General features: G+C 51.3%; 1 protein-coding gene across 11 annotated transcripts in view; it reads left to right on the top strand.

Moving 5' to 3' along the window:
• Positions 1-1,855, top strand: part of IFT54 (intraflagellar transport 54) — a 63,212-nt gene extending 61,357 nt beyond the window's left edge. For 7 of the 11 annotated variants that reach the window (XM_055401798.2, XM_055401797.2, XM_055401794.2 and 4 more), the window contains 2 exons: positions 10-171; positions 789-1,855. In XM_055401798.2, the coding sequence (XP_055257773.2) occupies positions 10-171; positions 789-795 (169 nt within the window). In that variant the 3' untranslated portion in view covers positions 796-1,855. Of the gene's footprint in view, positions 1-9 lie in introns of all 11 variants that reach the window. The other 4 variants (XM_088835063.1, XM_055401795.2, XM_055401806.2 and 1 more) reach the window with 2 other exon arrangements.
• Positions 1,856-19,666: the final 17,811 nt, after the last annotated feature.

Genomic DNA, 19,666 nt, shown 5'->3' with positions numbered 1-19,666 from the left:
TCCCGGCAGCATCACGGACAGTGCCGTGGAGCCCCTGAAGGCGGAGCTGGCTGAGCTGGAGCAGCTGGTCAGGGACCAGCAGGACAAGATCTGTGCCGTGAAGGCCAACATCCTGAAGAATGAGGAGAAGATCCAGAAGATGGTGTACAGCATCAATCTGAGTTCCAGGAGGTGAGAGCTCAAAGCTGCAGAGACTCCAGGGGGTCCCTCAGCCTGCGCGTAAGGAGGAGGCTGGCACTTCGCTCCCCGTGTGAGGTTTAAGTCTGAAGGCGGCGGTGAGCAGCTCACAACGTCATCCTCCTGGTTTTCAGAGCTTTACCACCTTAGGCACATTCGGTCTAGGAGAGACCGCATTTCCCTGCCTTCCTCTGCTGGAACACTCGCTAGTTATAAACAGCTCTTGCGGACGCCACCGGTGTGAGACGTTTCTCTGCAAGCCTGGTCTCTGCCGTCGGCTGTTGGGTTCTGGGCCGGTCCGTCCAGCAGGCGAGTGGTGCCGGGACCGCCCGAAACATGGGAGTCCGAGATGGCAGACTCCGAGCCTGCTGACAGGACTGCTCGAACCCCGGGTGAGGCTGGTTGCACATTTTGACAGGAGCCTTATAAATACAACAAGGCCCAAAAAGCAGAGACTTATGTTTTTAGCTCATTTCCACTTGCAAAGGGTTCATTTCAGCCCATGTCTTTATAAGGTACCCACGAACTCTAGTTTTTAACCTCTCTGTCATTGCGTGTACCTTAACGCAATTTTCTTATTGCTCCCTATTATGTTTTGCTTATTTTTCCAGCCCTTAAAAGTTCATATATTTAAAAAGGAGATTTGACTGTGGCCTTCGCGGGCATCGTCTGACCTGAGAGTGTCATAGGCCGCATCCTCACTTTCTTCAACATTGAGCCCCTGGGCTTCTGCGTGCGCACATGAGTGCAGCCGCGGGGTCCCTCATCCTCTCCAGAAGCGAAGCTTGCTCTTCAAGCCGGCGGCCCAGGCCTGTTCCTTTGCCCAGGTATAAGCACCTGGGCACCTCAGGGACAGGTGGCCTAGGAAAAACCTGCAGAAGAAAGACTTAAAAGGATGCACAGATTTGCTAAAGTTTTTGATGTTACCATTTTTTAGAAAATATTTTTTAAAATGAAAGTTTTTTTTGTTTTTTAAACATGATTTATATTTAGTTTTTCACTACATATAATGTTGTCAATACTAAAGTCTTACATTTGTGTATAAAGGATCTCACTGTTTGGAGACACACTTTCGGGTCTTAAAGTCTGGGTCCTGACACTTGTATTCAAGACACTGTTATTTATGATGTAACCCAAGCAGTGTCATTTTAAATGTTAGAATTTCCTGAGACAGTTTTGTTTCTTTAAAAGATTAGCACAGATGGCACAGTTAAGTTTTTCCTTAGTGTAATTTCCAAAATAAGTCTGTTACAAAGGTCATTCTATGATTTTTGAAGCGAAGTTCAAGATTGGATTATTAAGATGTGCCATTGTGAAACATTGGTCTTTTTCTTCTTTCTGTAGTTAACCATAAAATTCTATTTGCTGAAATGACACTAGATATTACCACGTCATTGGAGGAGGGGAGGTGTACCAGTTACCCAGGCCTCCCTATGTCCACAGTCTCTTTTCCACTGACTCAAGTGACAGCCACCACCCCAAAGGGACCCTGTTATGCGTCAGGTTAAGAAGTCTGCCTTTTATGAATTTGTATGTAAGACTAGAGTTTTTGTGTTACAAAAAAATCGCATACATTGTATATGAGTCAAATTTTGTATGGAATAGTCTCTCAAATTGTATCATAAAATTTATTTTTCTTTTATACATAAATCATTAAAAATAATCACCTGTTTTTTTCTATCAGTGTATGGGGTTGTGCAGTTCAGTCACACCTGGAAAAAAGTATATGGATTTTTAAAACTTCAGCATCTGTGCAGTTTATTTGTCTGTGAAGACAGTTGAGGGAAATTTATATTTTCACTCATGACAGCCCTTTTCTGTATAAATTGGAGTCTTATATAAGGCAGGTACACACTTTTCAGGAATTTTATGATCATTCATGAAGTCCTCAGAAGTCGCTGCATGTGGTTAGGACTGTATTCAACATGGATGAATAAATCCTGTTATTTATGATTTTGATAAAATACGCAAATAGGATTATTAAATGTTTTCTTCTGCTTTGGCGTGTAAGTTTTCAGGAAGTACTGGAGTCATACTTTAGACATTTTATTTATTTATTTTTTTAGGCATTTTAATTAAAAACAATTGAGCTGATTGAACTGACACATTTATATTTAAAGGAAATACATCAACCTTCAAAAAAGTAACTTGGAGACTAAACTTCAAGCTTCCGCTTTGATACTCCTACTTATTTTTTGTCTCAGTAAGCAACTTGGAAACTAGGAACTGGAATCTAGGCAGAGAGTGGTGGTGGTCAGTGATGGTGTAAGTGGAGTTGGGGGCTCGGGAGGCCTGGTGTCCTCAGCCTGTCAGCAGGTGCCCCTAAAGTATTCCTGGACTTCTCCAAGCCGCCCTGACCTGACCGGGATGTGTCTTCCGCTGATGTGCGCCGCGTGGGGGGGACTTGCGTGAGAGGAGAGGTGGCCAGACCTCTCCCGGCTTCTAAATAAACAGCGTGGTGTCCCCAGTCACAGGCTTAGGGTGACTGACCAGCTTGAACTCCCATGAAAACTGGGTTCAGAATGAGAATGCCTCTGGATGTAGCTTCCCTGAAAAGTTTGTCAAAACAGTCAGAAAAGGAATAAAGGTTATTTGGTTTCTCCTTTTTCCTCAAAAAAGAATGACATTGCCCGTAGGACCCTGTGCTCAGGCGGCCCACCCTGAAGGGTTTGCGCACAGACTGGACTCCCCTCCCAGCTCCGGGGTCTTCCACCCACTGGCAGGTCACCTCATTCCTCATGGTGCCCCCCGCCCCGCCAGGAGCCCACCGGCCAGAAAAGCAGGTGTGTGAGTGCCAGGGCTGCTGAGGCAGGAGGAGGCCCCCAGCCCGTCCGCTCCCTGAGCGGGCTCACCTCTGTCCCGTGATGCTCTATTAATAAAAAGTTGGCGTGTTTTTCTAAAAAGTGTTTTGGCAAGCACAGTTTAACACAGGCTTTACGGTGGGCGGAAGGAGGCTCCTGGAAGAACCTCCTTCTGGTTATGTGTGTTTCCATGGAGGGAAGTTGAAGAGGACTTTTTTTTAAAATTCATCAAGAGAAATGACATGTAAATGGCTTTTGAAGCTATAAAAACTAGTGTTTAAGTCCATATTTAGAGGTGAGTTCCAGATTGATTATCAGCTTCTTAAACCGAGCAAGTTGGTCTTTCTGGTAAGAAAATGGGGTTCAGGGACTTGCCTGGCAGTCCAGTGGTTAGGACTCCATGGTTTCACTGCCAGGGGCCCAGGTTCAGTCCGGGGTCGAGAAACCCAAGATCCCACAAGCTGGCAGATAAAGAGAGCAAATGGGGTGCAGAAGAAAGTTAAGGCTGTAATCACAGGAGGCCGTGCCGGCCAGCGAGGAGGAGTCGGCTTTGTAAACCAGTGTGTACCCCTCAGGCGAGGTTCCACGGCCGCCCTGTCCCGCGCTCCCGGCGACCACCGCTGCCAGCGGGGCAGGGCCACTCGGAGGACTCCGCAGCACTGGTCCTCAGCCACAGGTTGTCGGTTAACTTAGAGCATTGGCCTTGTTCCTTAGAGCACTCTCGGATTCCCCATCCGACGCTCAGAAAAAGCTTTCAGCATTGTCACCGTGAAGTAACCAAAAAGACACATCTCTGCCACTTACAGCCCTCATCAAGGCCAGTCCTATTCCTGGATAACAGCCAGCAACTGTAGGCCTTCCCTGCTGGGCCCTGGCCTGAACGTGGGTGGGGCTGGTTCCTGGGTCTTGCTGTGAACTGTAGACGGAAAGGCCCCCAACAGACCCTAAGATCGAAGGTTGGGCCTGGACACTGACTTGCTCCCATCACTGGCCTCTGTCGTGTCCGTGGGTCGCACCGCAGTGTCTCGAAGCCCAGACGGGGCTCATCACGGACACCAAAGTGCAGATGGGCCAGTCGTTGAAGCTCGGGGTGGCCTACCGGCCATGGGGTGCATCTCACTGGCCGCCGGGCTTATGGTCGGAATGTGCCCCGCCTATGGCTCTTGGACCTTTCCCCAGCCCGCTGACCGGCAGAGAAGGACTGAAGTACGCCATGCGGGGGAGTGCAGGTCTCGCTCCGGCCGGACCCCGCCTCTCTGAGTGAATTCTGCCCTTGTCACAGTGGTCTTCTCTGCTCAGGCGCTTCTTTCCCCTGAGCCCCACAGGCAAAAGCAGGAAACTTGGTGGGAAGGAGGCCGGGGTCTGGAGAGAGCTCGGGACTCTGGGTCTGTGTGGCCTGGATGTCTCCCACCCCACCCTGAGCTCAGATGCAGGGACAGGGTCACCAGCCCCTCAGCATCAAGGGCTTCTTGAGAGTTCTGGCTCACACGGGTCTCCTGCCCACCCCTCCATCCTGCAGGGCAGCTGATCCCCGTCCTCAGCTTGGCAGGGGGCCCCGCGTCTCCTTCCTGCCCCGTGGAGCGCACGTGCCCCCGACGCACATTAAGCCCGGGACTGCTCCCTCTCCCATCTGTGGAGTGTCGGCTGCAAACGTTTTCCTGTTGGAGACCAGAGCCGTGGTGAGCGCCGAGGCAAGTCCTGTCCAGGCCTCCGCCCGAGGACACACAGGGCTGGATGCCATAGACACGTCTTTGCCTCGGCCTGTGGTCACTGCGGGGGATTCAGTCCTCCTAGCTGCGGTGCCGAGGAGGGAGGTGGTCCCAAAGCCGAGTGTGGGGCCCTTTGGGGCTGAGGGTTCTCTGTACAGTGCATCAAGCCCTCTGGCCTGGGCAGTGAGCAGCCAACACCCTGAGCAGACGCTGACCACCCTGCCTGCTGGACAGATGGACAGGGCCGGGCAGGCACGGGTCTCCCCAGGGCCCAGCCGTCCTCCTGGTCCTAGCCACAGGGAGTGCGGGGGACAGGACCAGACAAGGAAGGGTGCCAGAGAACAGGAGGCTGAGCGAGTGAAGGACTCCCCAACGCGGGACTGGGCCAGCTCTGCCGCGGGGGCCCTTGGGTACCTCTGCCCGGGAGGTGGAGGGGGGGCCGTGGCGGTGGCCCAGGGCGCACCACAGGGCGGGGCCCGAGAGGAGGTGAGTCCACATGCTCGGCGGGTGCAGAGCCCACGGCGGGTGCAGAGCCCTCAGGCGGGTGCAGAGCCCATGGCGGGTGCAGCCCTTGGGGACACACGTCGACCTTTCTCCCCAGTCTGTAAACTGGAGAATAAAAACAAAATCCCCGTGACGTTACTGAAGAAGCGTAAGCTGGTAACACACTGTAACACTGTAGTAATTAAGCAGAATGGATCCGGAATGGGAAAATATAAATTAATGAACCCCCAGCCAGGTACATAAATTCTAGGAATTTAAATTTCTGATAAATGTGGTACTTCAAAGCAGAAATAATTCAGATCGTTGTCCAAATTAATGGCGTTGGAACATATGGTTCTCCATATGGCAAAGAATATTACATACAAAAATAAATTCCAAAAAAAGAGTTCCAAAAATATGAGAGTACTAGAAGAAAATAATCGGAGAATACGTATAGCATGTGTAAAACTGTTTATATAATGTATTGATATATGCATTACACTATAAGTTTATTTGTGATAATTCTGTTTTGTGAGAGGCAGTGTGATACACGGGAACAAAGCACTGGAGGAGAGCACAGGGACTCCGCTGGCGGTCCAGTGGCTTAGACTCCACAGTCTCAGTGTGAGGGGCGCCGGTTGGATCCCTGGTCAGGGAACTAGATCCCACAGGCCCCAGCGATGAGTCTGCCTGCTGCACAGGCAAGAGCCGGCACAGCCAAACAGATAAATACAGACGTTTAAAAAAGGTGAACGCGTACAAGGTACTAAACATATTTTAGGGTGAAAAAGAACTTCCTTTTTCAGAAGCCGTAAATGAAAAAAATTATACTGATACTTGGCTCTGTAAGAAATAAAAACTTCTATGTAACCAAGCAAAAGTGAAAAGTGGCTCACTGGGAGAAATATTTGCAATATCTCTAACAAAGAGTTAATATCCATAATATTCTTTAATAATAAAAATACTTGTAGCCCAGTTGAATGACGGAAAGAAGATATAAATAAGCAGTCAATTCGTGGAAGAATCCGGAAACCAACACTTGGCCTTATTCTCCAGGAATAACAGGGTAGAGAGTTTGGGAATCCAGGCTGGAGAGAGTGACCGGAGTTGGGACCCCGGCAGGTCAGGGTGTCCAGCCCTCAGCCTGGGGAGGGCTCATTTGTTAGCTGGTGACTTTGGGCAGACAGCCTACATTTTTGCCTCACTTTCCCCTGTGTTTGGTTGGGTTCATCCACATGGTTACTGCTTCATAGGATGTGGTCAGAGGATAAATGTGTGACTGGTTATAAAGTACAAAGATCAATAATTGGCTTGTAGTAGCTCTCTAAGCACTGACTAGTATTCATGTAATGTTGGTGATGGACAGGGAGGCCTGGCATCCTGCAGTCGGACACAACCAACTAACACACTTTATCCTGTGAGCCTCTCCGGGGCTGGGAGTCAGGCCTCAGCTACCCATTCTCCAGATGAGAACACCGAGGCCGTGAGAGCACCAGCCGTGGCCAGGTCTAAGTCCCCGGCATGTTGTCCGGTGGCCTCTGGGGGAAGCAGGCCTGGGCTGAGTGTCAGAGCATGAGGCTGGCTCTGGATCCCAGGGGGGCAGGCAGCTCGGAGGGTACCGCTGGCCTTTGGGCTGAGGACACATGGCCTGCGGACCCCCAGGGTGGGCTCCTCTTGCTTGTTCTGTCGTCTGGGTGAGCATACAGCTAAGAAAGGGTGAGTGGGTGATTTCTACAAACCCCTGGGTGTTCTGGCTGGTGCCACGGCAAGGGCAGCCCCGGCCGGTGTGTACACGGTGAGGGTACACTGACCAACCGCAGCGGTCATGGGTCACCCCCTCTCCGGCCTCAAACCGGACACTTGAGCCCAGACCTAGAACTTGGCCCATCTGCCTGGGGGCCACAGGCACTGGGCTTGTGGCTGGACCCACCGACCCATCAGGCACAGTGCCAGGGCTCATGGCACTTCTAGCAGTCCAGGGAAGTGCTTTTTTATAGTAAAAAACTAACTTTCAGGTCGGAGTAAATGTTTAAGTGTGTAAGGGTTATACATCTGCCCTTATAGCAATGTGGTTGTAAAATAGAAATTTTAATAATTTTTGGTGGAAGAAGGGCCCCCAGAGACTCAGCTGCTGTGGGCCCTCGTGCAGTGTGAGCCCACCCGGCCGCTGGGACTCACGCCGTCCCGGCCCCGTGTGGCTGGACCCACCGCGGAGGGGACCTCACCCCCACAACGCCCGGATGTGCCCCGGAGCAGAGTGGAGCCCCTTCCGGTGGGTTTCCCATTTCCAGGGATTAGGGCTCTGAAGGAAAGCGTCTTTGGGGCAGTTTCAACACAAACAGCAGGATGCACTTAAAAATAGAACTTGCAAATAGAAACCCTGAAACCACGGCTTTCAGGCAGCATTAAGGCGTTCAGCTGGGGGCAAAGTCATACCTCCCCGCGAGAACGTGGTCCTTCAGCCCTCGGTACCGGGGAAGGTGCCTGTCCCCTTAGCGGTGGCTTCTGTGTCCCTCTGCCAGCGTGCCCCCCAGATGGGGCTTGTGGACCAGCCTCCAGCCCCCACGAGACTCTCCCCTACCGCCAGTAAAACTGCACGCCCCTCTCAGGGTTCCCCTACCATGACACCTGCCAAAACACTGCTTGTGGTTTTAAAGTGAGATTCTTAGACTCCTCAGCGACAGACGGAAAGGGTCGCAGTTTATAAAGAGCAGAATGGTCTCCGGGGTGAGCGTTCCCCTCACTGTCCCTCCAGGAGGAGCCTGGCAGGGCCCTGCCTGAGAGACTCCTTTGGACCTCCAAAGACCCCCGCTGCAGACGTTGGCATTGCGAGTGTCCGAGCACAGGTCAGGCGTGCAGGGTGGGCTGGAGCTGCTCACACAAGCGATTGCTAAACCTTTCGGAACCCCGTGATGTGTTGTGTTAAAAACGAAGGAAGTGGATGCTGAAAACTCATCGCCGCTTAGCTTAATTATTTGATCACTTTCTGGTCTCGTCTGCACCTTTGGGGCCACCTGTCAGGTGAGTATAGCCTGTCTGTACTTTGCCTGATCCAAAGTCAGTTGTCACTTTGGGCTAAGGCTGGCGTATTTACATCAGGGAAACTGGAAAATCTGACCAAGTGAGAGTGATAATAAAGTGTGTGTATCTGCAGCCATTCCATGCGGAATAGCACACAAGAAATCGAGGCAGTTCATTCTAGTGTTCAAATATGATCATTCAGTTCAGCAGAGTAATCTTCACATCATTGCCAAACAAGCCAGGTTCCTCTGCAGAAATTGGTTGAATATCTTTCCTCTTAACTCGTGAAAACAAGTAGAACTGTTAACCCACATTCAGGCCAGAGCTACATTTGGCAATTGCAACCATAGGTTGACTGTGAACACAAGAGTTCAGCAAAAATCCACAAAAGCATTCTATGAGACTTGATTATCGACCTATATGGCATTTATATTGGAATGGTGTGCTGTGATTCATGGGGTCGCAAAGAGTTGGACACGACTGAGCGACTGAACTGAAGTGAAGTGTGTATTTTATAGGGCTTCCCAGGTGGCTTAGTGGCAAAGAACCCACCTGCCTGTGCAGGAGACCTGGGTTCGGAAGATCCCCTGGAGAAGGAAACGGCATCCCACTCCAGTATTCTTGCCTGGAAAATCCTGTGGACTGAGAAGCCTGGTGGGCTACAGCCCATGGCACCACGAAAGAGTCAGACATAACTTAGTGACTAAACAACACTGTGTATTTTCTTCTTTGTAAATTATGTGCTACACGTATTCGTGCCACTACCGTTTGGAGAATATATTGTTACCTATGGTCTCACTGATGCGATTTGTCACTCCCCTCCCTCGGGGAGGAGAGGTCTTCCGTATGGTCTCTGGTTCTGCCTGTGCCTCCTCAAAGCTCTGGGCCTCATCCCTGTGGGAGGCAGGGGATCTGAGCTCCAGGAAAGGTCAGAGGCTCCCAGCCTCAGGCAGGTCTGCAAACCTTTCTCAGGAGCAGTGATGGGGGTGGGGGTGTCTGGCCTCCCTCCCAGACCTGACCTTCCCCAGCAGGGTCTTCAGGATGCATTTCTGCTGGGTCCCCAGGTCCTTGTAAAGGGCCTGTCCACTGGAGCTGCAGGGGATGCAGGCGAGGCCTGCCGATTGCTTTCTAAGTGACCACACCTGTCCTGCTTCCCGACAAAACAGCCTTTGCGCTTACAGCTCCTCCAGGCTCTGCTTTCTCAAACAGACACACTCAGGGGCTTTGGGTGTGGGCCCCTGCCCCTGGATTTGGTGGGCTCAGGGGTAATGAGGTCCTCCCTGAGGTCAGCTGGGTCTCTAGGATCACAGAAGAGCCAGAGGACTTGGGGGCGGGGTGGGGTAGGGGCACTGCAGACAGAGCGGATCTGGCCTCATGGACTCCAGGGGTGGGTCAAGGCTGCCCCCACCCAGGGTCCCGCCAGTGGCATCCTGCACATGGAAAGGCAGAGGGTGGAGGCGCAGGTCTCTGACCACCCAGTGCCCTTCCGCTGACCCTGCTTGAGTGGCTGGTCCCGGGACCAGAGGGTGGCACTGGGGGTTCCCTGGGCTCTGCTCACACATTGCTCTACTTTGTCTTAACGGCCTTCATTGTTCTGGCTTTCCGCTTAGTTACTACTTGTTCAGGGACTTCCCTGGTGGCTCAGTGGTAAAGAACCTGCCTGCCAATGCAGGGGACACAGGTTCGATCCTTGGTCCAGGAAGATCCCATTCCCATGTGCTGTGGGGCAAGTAAGCCCACACACGGCAAATAGTAAAGCCCGTGTGTCTGGAGCCTGTGCTCCCTGACAAGAGAAGCCGCTTCAATGAGAAGCAACAAAGGGTAGCACCTCGACCGTCGGCCTACACGGAATTTATAAAAAGCATTGTACGATTTGTGGGGCTCCCTGCTGGCTCAGTGGTAGAGAGTCTGCCTGCAGTCCCTGGGTCAGGAAGATCCCCTGGAGAAGGAAATGACCGCTCACTCCAGTGAGCTGGGGAATCCCATGGACAGAGGAGCCTGGCGGACTATAAACCATGGGGTCACAAAAAGCTGGACACGACTTAGTGACTAAACAACAACTCACAGAGAATGAGATGGCTGGATGGCATCACTGACTCGATGGACATGAGTTTGCGTGAACTCCGGGAGCTGGTGAAGGACGGGGAGGCCTGGCATGCTGTGATTCATGGGGTCGCAGAGTCGGACACGACTGAGCAACTGAACTGAACTGAACTGAACTATGATGATTGATTTCTCCTTGATATATTTTTTCATCCTTTGCTTTTAAATCTTTCTGAATTCTTACATTTTAACTGTGTCTCTTGTAAACACTTAAGCTGCGTAGCCTTTGTTTTTACCTGGATAATTTACTCTACTTGGATTTATTATTCTGTCTTATTAAGAATACTTCACTTTTCCTACTCTTTTGGTTTTTGTTTTTCTGGTCTTGTTTTGGAAACGGGAAAGTTTTTAGGCCCTTTTTCATATTCAGTTTTCCTAGAGCTCTCTAATTTGGCAGTTATGCACTGTATGGTTGTTCATTTGATATCTAATCTACTTTAATCCCACTCAGTTTGATCAATGTCTTTACTTTCTTCCAGTAATACAAGGACAACTTCAACTTAAATACTGTGTCATCTGATTTTTAGCTTTATCCTGTTGTTTTTTTGCTCACAAATTGTTTTTAAAGTTTTTTAATTTTGATTTTTAAAATTTTATCGATTTCCTTTTTTGAATTTGTTTTTTTATACTAAAGTTGATTTACAATGTTGTATTTGTTTCAGGTGGACAGCGAAGTGATTCAGTTATGTATACATATGTCCATTCTTTTTCAGATTCTTTTCCTTTATAGGTTATTGTGGAATACTGGCTAGAGTTCCCTGTGCTATACAGGAAGTCATTGTTGACTATCTACTTTACACAGGGTATTGTGTGTATGTTAACCTCAGACTCCTAATTTATTCCTCCCGTTCCCTATCCCCTTTGTTAACCTTACGTTTGTTTTTGAAGTCTGTGAGCCTGTTTCTATTTTGTAAATCAGGTCATTTGTATCACTTTCCAGATCCCACGCATGTGATATCTTATATTTTTCTGTCTGACTTAGTCCACTTAGCATGATGATCTCTAGGTCCATCTCTGGGGCAAGTGGCAATTCCATCCTTTCTGTGGCTGAACAACATTGCGATGCAGATGTATCGCGTCTTTGTCCGTTATTCTGCTGATGGACCTTCAGGTTGCCTCCATGGCCTCACTATTGTAAACAGCGCTGCAATGAACATCAGGGTGCATGGATTCTTTCAGACGGCATTTCTCTCTGGATGTATGCCCAGGAGAGAGATTGCAGGGTCACGTGGTAGCTCTATTTTCGCTTTCTTAAGGAACCTCCCATACTGTTTTCCATCCTGGCTGCACCAATTTACATTCCGACCAATAGAGTAAGAGGATTCTCTTCTCTCCACACTCTCTCCAGCATTTATTTATAGACTTTTGATGATGGCCATTCTGACGAGTGTGAGGTGGCACCTCGTTGTAATTTTACAAATTAAGGATTTTGTTGTTGTTTAGGCAGCCAAGGTTTGTCAACATTCATTCACAAAGTTACCAATATCTGCTCATCATTTCTTCTTGCATCTTAGACCTTCCATCTGGAACCATCTCCTTCTTTCTGTAAGTGTCCTTTTTTAAAACTGGTCCTTCAAAATTTCCTTTAAGGAACCCACGATGCAGCAGGTAGCACTGGGTAGAAATAGCCCTGCCATCTCACTAAAGCTTGACGAGTCAGTGGGAAGCACGCTGCCCTCTGTCCCTTTGCCTCCTTTCTGTGGGGGTAGGACCGCTTGCCCAGCGTACCCCACATCCCTGCCCACGACGCTGCCATCTCTGGGGCTGCTGGCGGCCTTCTCAGGACCCCCGTCTTTGCAAAAAGTTGTGCTCAAAGTGGGACTTAAACTAAACAGACGTCCTCTAGGAAACACACACAATCACACTGCTGCGGACGTTGCTTTTATGGACATTTCCCCGAGAAATATTTCTCTCTGGAAAAATAAATTCACAGGATGTAATTAAAACCATTATATGTGTATCTTGGCCTGGGCACGTCTTAAGTGCTTCACCAAATGGGCCCCCAAGTAAAGAAATGAAGGCCGGCTTTGTTCACGTCTAGGAACAATGACCTTTCTCAACTGTAACCCAGGGCATTCTTCTGTTCCTTTGTGGATTCAGAAGCAGCTTTTCATTGGGACCCTGGTGCAGGGCACGTGCCTTTGGTCCTGACCCCGGTGTGACCGACCGCTGCTGGGAAAAGCAGAGCAGCCCGCGCGGTGTCACTTGGACGAAGGTGACCGTTTCAGGGTCCACGGATGGTTGAATGGCCTGTGTTTTCTGACTTGCCACCTTTGAGAAAATAAAATACATTCATCTTATCTTCAAACATCATAAATTCGGAAGGAGAAAGTGACCGGAGTCATGAGCCTTGAGCTACATGGCTTAGGGGAGCTACCTGATGTATTGCCTCCTTTTTAAAACAATGTTTCATTTATTTATTTTTGTCTGTGCGGGGGTTTCCCTTGCTCTGTGAGTGCTTTCTCTGTTTGAGGCCAGCGGGGGTATTCTCTGTTTGCCGTGTGCAGGCTTCTCATTTCGTCGGCTGCTCCGGCTGCAGAGCACAGGCTCTAGGCTTAAGTAGTTGTGGCTCTGGGGCCCAGTTGCTTCGTGGCCTGTGGGGATCAAACCTGTTTGTCCTGCAATGACAGGCAGGTTCCCAACCACTGGGCCACCAGAGAAGTCCCTGTGTTGTCTCCTTTTTCCAGTTTGCTGGGGAATTCTTCCTTCATCCCGGTGCCCTGCTGGAGGACCCAGCCAGGGGTGTGCACCAGTCCTCATGGTGGGCATGTGGCCCAGGAGGCCAGTCAGAGTGTTCTCCGGGACGGATGAATGGTGCGGGCCGAGAGGCTTCTCCTGCAGTTACTGGCTGAGGAGCCTGAAGGCCTGTGGGGATGTGACACAGTCAAACGTGGAGGAAAGCAAGTCTGGGGAAGGATGAGACCTGCTGCCAGACCCCGAGCTCCTGCATCCAGCTGCGCCTGAAGACCGTCCCGTCCCCAGCTTCCCATTCTACTGATACCTTTGTGGCTGTGATGATTCAGTGCTGTGTCATCTCGGCTAGGTCACGATGCCAGGTATTTGGTCAAACACCCGCCTGGGGGTTTCTATGAAGGTACACTATGAATGGAATCAGCATCTACAATCCACTGGCTGTTTTATTTATTTAAACCTTTTGTCTGTGCCATGGACATGTGGGATCTTAGCTCCCCAACTAGGGATCAAATCCACGCCCTCTGTATTGTAAGCACGCAGTCCCAACCACTGGACTGGCCGGGGAAGTCCCCTTTGACTTTAAATTAAGGAGCTCACCTGAATAATCTGGGTGGGTCTTAGACAATCAGTCAAAGGCCTTAAGAGCAAAAACAGGTTTCCCTGAGGAAAAGGAATCCTGCCCAAGACTGGGGCATAGACACCCTGTTTGATGCCCGGCTTGCTCACCTGCTAAGGAGTCAGATGTGTCTTAGTGACTGAATGAGCAGCAGCAGGGGGGGATGGAATCCCAGCTGAGCTGTTTCACATCCTGAAGGACGATGCTGGGAACGTGCTGCACTCAGTGTGCCAGCAAACGTGGGAAACCCAGCGGTGCCCACAGGACGGGAGAAGGTCAGTCTTCATTCCAATCGCAAAGAAGGGCAATGCCAAAGAATGCTCAAACTACCACACAATTGCACTCATCTCACACGCTAGTAAAGTCATGCTCAAAATTCTCCAAGCCAGGCTTCAGCAATATGTGAACCATGAACTCCCAGATATTCAAGCAGGTTTTAGAAAAGGCAGAGGAACCACAGATCGAATTGCCAACATCTGCTGGATCATGGAGAAAGCAAGAGAGTTCCAGAAAAACATCTATTTCTGCTTCATTGACTATGCCAAAGCCTTTGACTGTGTGGATCACAATAAACTGTGGAAAATTCTGAAAGAGATGGGAATACCAGACCACCTGACCTGCCTCTTGAGAAACCTGTATGCAGGTCAGGAAGCAACAGTCAGAACTGTACATGGAACAACAGACTGGTTCCAAATAGGAAAAGGAGTGTGTCAAGGCGGCATATTGTCACCCTGTTTATTTAACTTCTATGCAGAGTACATCATGAGGAACGCTGGGCTGGAAGAAGCACAAGCTGGAATCAAGATTGCTGGGAGAAATATCAATAACCTCAGATATGCAGATGACACCACCCTTATGGCAGAAAGTGAAGAGGAACTCAAAGGCCTCTTGATGAAAGTGAAAGAGGAGAGTGAAAAAGTTGGCTTGAAGCTCAACATTCAGAAAACAAAGATCATGGCATCTGGTCCCATCACTTCATGGGAAATAGATGGGGAAACACTGGAAACAGTGTCAGACTTTATTTTGGGGGGGGCTCCAAAATCACTGAAGATGGTGATTGCAGCCAGGAAATTAAAAGACGCTTACTCCTTGGAAGGAAAGTTATGACCAACCTAGACAGCGTATTAAAAAGCAGAGACATTACTTTGCCAACAAAGGTCCGTCTAGTCAAGGCTATGGTTTTTCCCGTGGTCATGTATGGATGTGAGAGATGGACTGTGAAGAAAGCTGAGTGCCGAAGAATTGATGCTTTTGAACTGTGGTGCTGGAGAAGACTCTTGAGAGTCCCTTGGACTGCAAGGAGATCCAACCAGTCCATCCTAAAGGAAATCAGTCCTGGGTGTTCATTGGAGGGACTCATGCTGAGGCTGAAACTCTAGTACTTTGGCCACCTCATGTGAAGAGCTGACTCACTGGAAAAGACTCTGATGCTGGGAGGGATTGGGGGCAGAAGAAGGGGATGAGAGAGAATGAGATGGCTGGATGGCATCACCGACTCAATGGACATGAGCTTGAGTGAACTCCGGGAGTTGGTGATAGACAAGGAGGCCTGGCGTGCTGCGATTCATGGGGTGGCAAAGAGTCAGACACGACTGAGCGACTGAACTGAACTGAACTGAACAACAGCAACAATTTGCCCTACAGACTTTGGACTCAACACTATCTCTTGTCTGAGTTTCTACCTGCCAGCCAGATTTCAGACTTGCCAGCCAACTCCTTGTCCCCAGGACAGACCCCAAGGCAAGGATTGTGTGAATGTGATTGAGGGTGGAGATGGTGGATTCTGATTTCAGTTGGACCCTGGGGCCTCTGAGGTGTGAGCTACAATCAGTTTGCCCTGACTTAAGTAAGGGCTGCCACTCCCAGGCCCTCCTGTCTCTCCCCCTGCAGACATTCCAGAGCCCGTGGGCTACAGCTGGCCAACAGAGTCTATTGCCCTTCACTGGTCTGAGCAGAGCCTCTTCTGACACAGGTACCACTCCCTGTGTGAATGAGGGACGACCTCACCCTCACCGATAGACCATGCCAAGGGCTTTTAATTATTCAGGTGGCCAGACTCTGCCGGGCAGCACAGGCTTTGGAGTCCAGGCTTGAAGCAGTGGTTCCTTGGCCACAGGAAGCTGACCGTGGCCAACTGGCTGGCCAGGGCACTGTCCCCAGAACTTCCACACACAGGAGAGGTGGACGCCTGTACTGATAGTCACATAGGGTCAGGCTGGAGTTTCTCACACAGTGAGACTGAGGGCTGCCGGGGCAGAAGCCGAGAGACGGCCAGCCCGAGGAAGCCCGTCTGCAGAAAGGGGGTGGGCGTGTGCCCTGCACTAGCCGGCAGAGAGGCAGGGAGGGTGCTGGAGAGACAGAGAGAGGGACACCAAGGGTCAGGGGAACAGTGAGAGGCAGAGACGGCGAGGCCGTATGAGCCCAAACAGCTGCAGCGAAGTAGATCCCCTCTCGCGTCTCTTCTCTGGGAGCGGCACTGACGTTCCTGCACAGAGAGACGGGTGGGGTCCGTGCTGGCCCCCTGACCTCGGGTGGACATCGGTCACTTCTTGGACCAACAGAATGTGACAGGAGTGATGCTTATAGCTTCCGAGGGGTCGTAAGACAGGCGTCCCCCTGAACTCTCTCCCTCTCTCCCCCCGTCTGCTCTTCTTTGTCCTCCCCATCCCCGGACCTCCCGCTGGAATCCAGTCACCACGCTGTGAGGAGCCCACAGTGTGGGTGTTCCCACTGCAGCCCCAGATTTGAAACTCAGACATAGAGCGAGAAGGCCGTGCAAGCGGACAGAGCTGGGAGGGGTGGGGCCACAAGCCAAGGGAGCTGGGACCACCAGCAGCTGAAGAGACAGGAAGGGCCCTGCCCGGGAGCCTCCACTGGGATCACGGCCCTGATGGCACCTTGAGTTCAGACCTCTGACCCCAAACTGAGCAAGAACACGTTTCCTCTGGTTTCCCAGTGTGTAGGAATTGTCATGGTGGCCACACGAAGCTCACACCCAGCATCACTAATCCCCAAGAGTGAGGGCTGAGAAGAATGGAGTGGAGCCAGGGAGCAGGGGGCTTCCGTGGGAGGCAGGGAAGGTAAGTTAACCACAGACAGAGAGGCGGCCTTGCAGCCAAGAGACGGGATAGCCAGCAGCCAGCGCCAGCCTGTGAGCACTGTCCCTGCAGACGACCCCACCACAGCCTCGGGGTCCCCCAGGCAAGGCTGCAGTCGTGAAGCAGAGACATGCTGCTCCCGCTGTGCCAGTCACACGCCTGTCCATGGAGCCCACGTGCCATGACACGCGGTGACATCAGCTGGCTGTGGCTCGAGGCTGTTGCTTTGTTAGCCGGTGACACTGAGAGACACAGACTTGGTGGGTGAAGGAGAGAGACAGGATCAGAGAGGCTCCTGGGTGCCTGGCAGCCGGGCTTCTGAGGTCAGCTCCGCCAGATGCCCTGGCCACCCTGCATCCCCAGATCAAACCAAAGGCTCCTTGGACTTGAACCAGCTTTAGGGTACGTCTGGCTAAGATCATGGCATCTGGTCCACTTCATGGCAAATAGATGGGGAAACAGTGACAGACTAATTTTTTGGGCTCCAAAATCACTGCAGATGGTGACTGCAGCCATGAAATTAAAAAATGCTCCTTGGAAGGAAAGTTATGACCAACCTAGACAGCGTATTAAAAAGCAGAGACATTACTTTGCCAACAAAGGTCTGTCTAGTCAAGGCTATGGTTTTTCCAGTGGTCATGTATGGATGTGAGAGTTGGACTATAAGGAAAGCTGACTGCTGAAGAATTGATGTTTTTGAGCAGTGGTGTTTGAGAAGACTCTTGAGAGTCCCTTGGACTGCAAGGACATCCAACCAGTCCATTCTAAAGGAAATCAGTCCTGAATATTCATTGGAAGGACTGATGCTGAGGCTGAAACTCCAATATTTTGGCCAGCTGATACGAAGAACTGATTCATTTGAAAAGACCCTGATGCTGGGAAAGATTGAAGGTGGGAGGAGAAGGGGATGACAGAGGATGAGATGGTTGGATGGCATCACCGACTTGGTGGACATGAGTTTGAGTGAACTCCAGGAGTTGGTGATGGACAAGGAAGCCTGGCGTGCTGCAGTGCATGGGGTCACAAAGAGTCAGACATGACTGAGCGACTGAACTGAAGTGAACTGATCTGTGTTTTGTCACCTGACCATCTCTTGCAGGACAAACTCTTAGCTCACAGGGACGCACGCGACCACCCAGTGTTGGATGTGGGGGCGGCGGCCCTACGAAGGCCCTCATCTTCTGTCCCCTTGGGTGGCATGGCTGGCAAGGTCACCTGGGTCTCTCTGGAGTCCCCCTACCCTGTTCTTCCTCGATTTCCCAAGCAGTCAGTGTGGCCCACCCAAATCTGGGTCAGATCACAACGCTGCTTGGTAAAACCCGGTGACACAGGACAGGACTGGGCATCACCCGGCCCACAGAGCCTCCCTCCTGGGTTCAGGAAGGGCCGCTCCCACCCGTCTGGTCCCTTGACTTCGGGGCCTTTCTCTGTGGTTAACTCCCTATACCTTGACTCCTGTTCCCCAGCCTCACTCCCTCCTTCTTGGCCCTCACTCCCAGGGCGATTTGTGATCTGGTCCAGGACTGGGTGTGAACTTCCTGTGGCCACCATGACAATTAAGACACACTCAGAAACCAATCGGAGAAGGCAATGGCAAGCCACTCCAGTACTCTTGCCTAGAAGATCCCATGGATGGAGGAGCCTGGTAGGCTGCAGTCCGTGGGGTCGCTAAGGGTCGGACACGACTGAGCGACTTCACTTTCACTTTTCACTTTCACACATTGGAGAAGGAAATGGCAACCCACTCCAGTGTTCTTGCCTGGAGAATCCCAGGGACGGGGGAGCCTGGTGGGCTTCCGTCTATGGGGTCACACAGAGTCGGACACGACTGAAGTGACTTAGCAGCAGCAGCAGCAGCAGAAACCAATGGAAATGTGTTCTTGCTCAGTTTGGGGGCAGAGGTCTGAACTCAAGGTGTTGTCAGTGCCATGATCCTTATGGAGGTTCTCGGGCAGGACCCTTCCTGTCTCTTCCAGCCCCTGGTGGTCCTGGCTTCCTTAGCTTGGGGCCACATCCCTCCAGGCTCTGTCTGCTGGCATGGCCTTCTTGCTCTGTGTCCGAGTTTCAAATCTCCCTTTTTGTTTCAGACTCAAAGGCCTGTTGGATTTAGGGCCACTCTAAATCCAGGGGGACTGACATCATTAAGTTAACTACATCTGCAAAACCCCTTTCCTCCAATCAGGTCCCTTTCCCAGGTCCCAGGGGTTAGTAGGGGGGACTCATCTTTATGGAGAACCCTATTCACTCCCTCACTGGACCACAAGCTCCGTGGTCAGCGTCCACTATGGTTCACCAGCACCAGGCCGAGTGGCTGTCACTTCTGACCATTTGTTCAACATCAAGTCCCGGCGAGCTCCTGTGTGAGCGAATTAAGACATCTGTCTGAGCAGAAACAGCTTTCGAGAGAGCCACGTCTCTGCCAGGAGAGATAAGATGGCTCCTCCCAAGCTGTAAGTCAAGGTGAGACGAGATGGGGGCCCGGAATGTGCGGGTGGAGGCTGGCAGGGAGCCCGGGCACCCAGCTGGCAGAGTGGGGACCGGGGGAACTTCTGGTGAGCTGGGGGGCAGGTCCCATGGCTGAGGGTGCAGACAGGGGGCGCCCAGGGTGCGCAATTTCTGGTCAAGGATTACAAACATTTTATGCCAAGCTACCTTCCAGAAAGATTGGGCCAGACTTCAAGGAGGGGTCATTTGGGGACATTGGGTGTTTTATTTTGCAGACACAGATGAGTGGGTGGCTGTGGGACAGCCCTGAGCTGCCAGATGGCAGGAGGCGATGCGGGTGGGAGAAAGCTAGCGTGCCCCTGGGACCTGGAAGGGGCAGGGACAGTCTCCACTCTGCCAGAGGTAGCGCTGGCCCTGTGTCCACCTGGGACGGGTGTGCCCAGGGTGGTTGCGTGATCTGACGTTTCTGTCTGTAGATCCACCAGCCCAGTGTTGGTGGGTGTTTTGGGCTTACTGGAC

Source organism: Moschus berezovskii, chromosome 4, assembly GCF_049115385.1.
Source record: "Moschus berezovskii isolate FMDL1 chromosome 4, NW_MosBer_1.0, whole genome shotgun sequence".
Lineage (NCBI taxonomy): Eukaryota > Metazoa > Chordata > Mammalia > Artiodactyla > Moschidae > Moschus > Moschus berezovskii.
The sequence above is the reverse complement of the archived record's forward strand: the minus strand, read 5'-3'. Positions and strand labels throughout refer to the sequence as shown.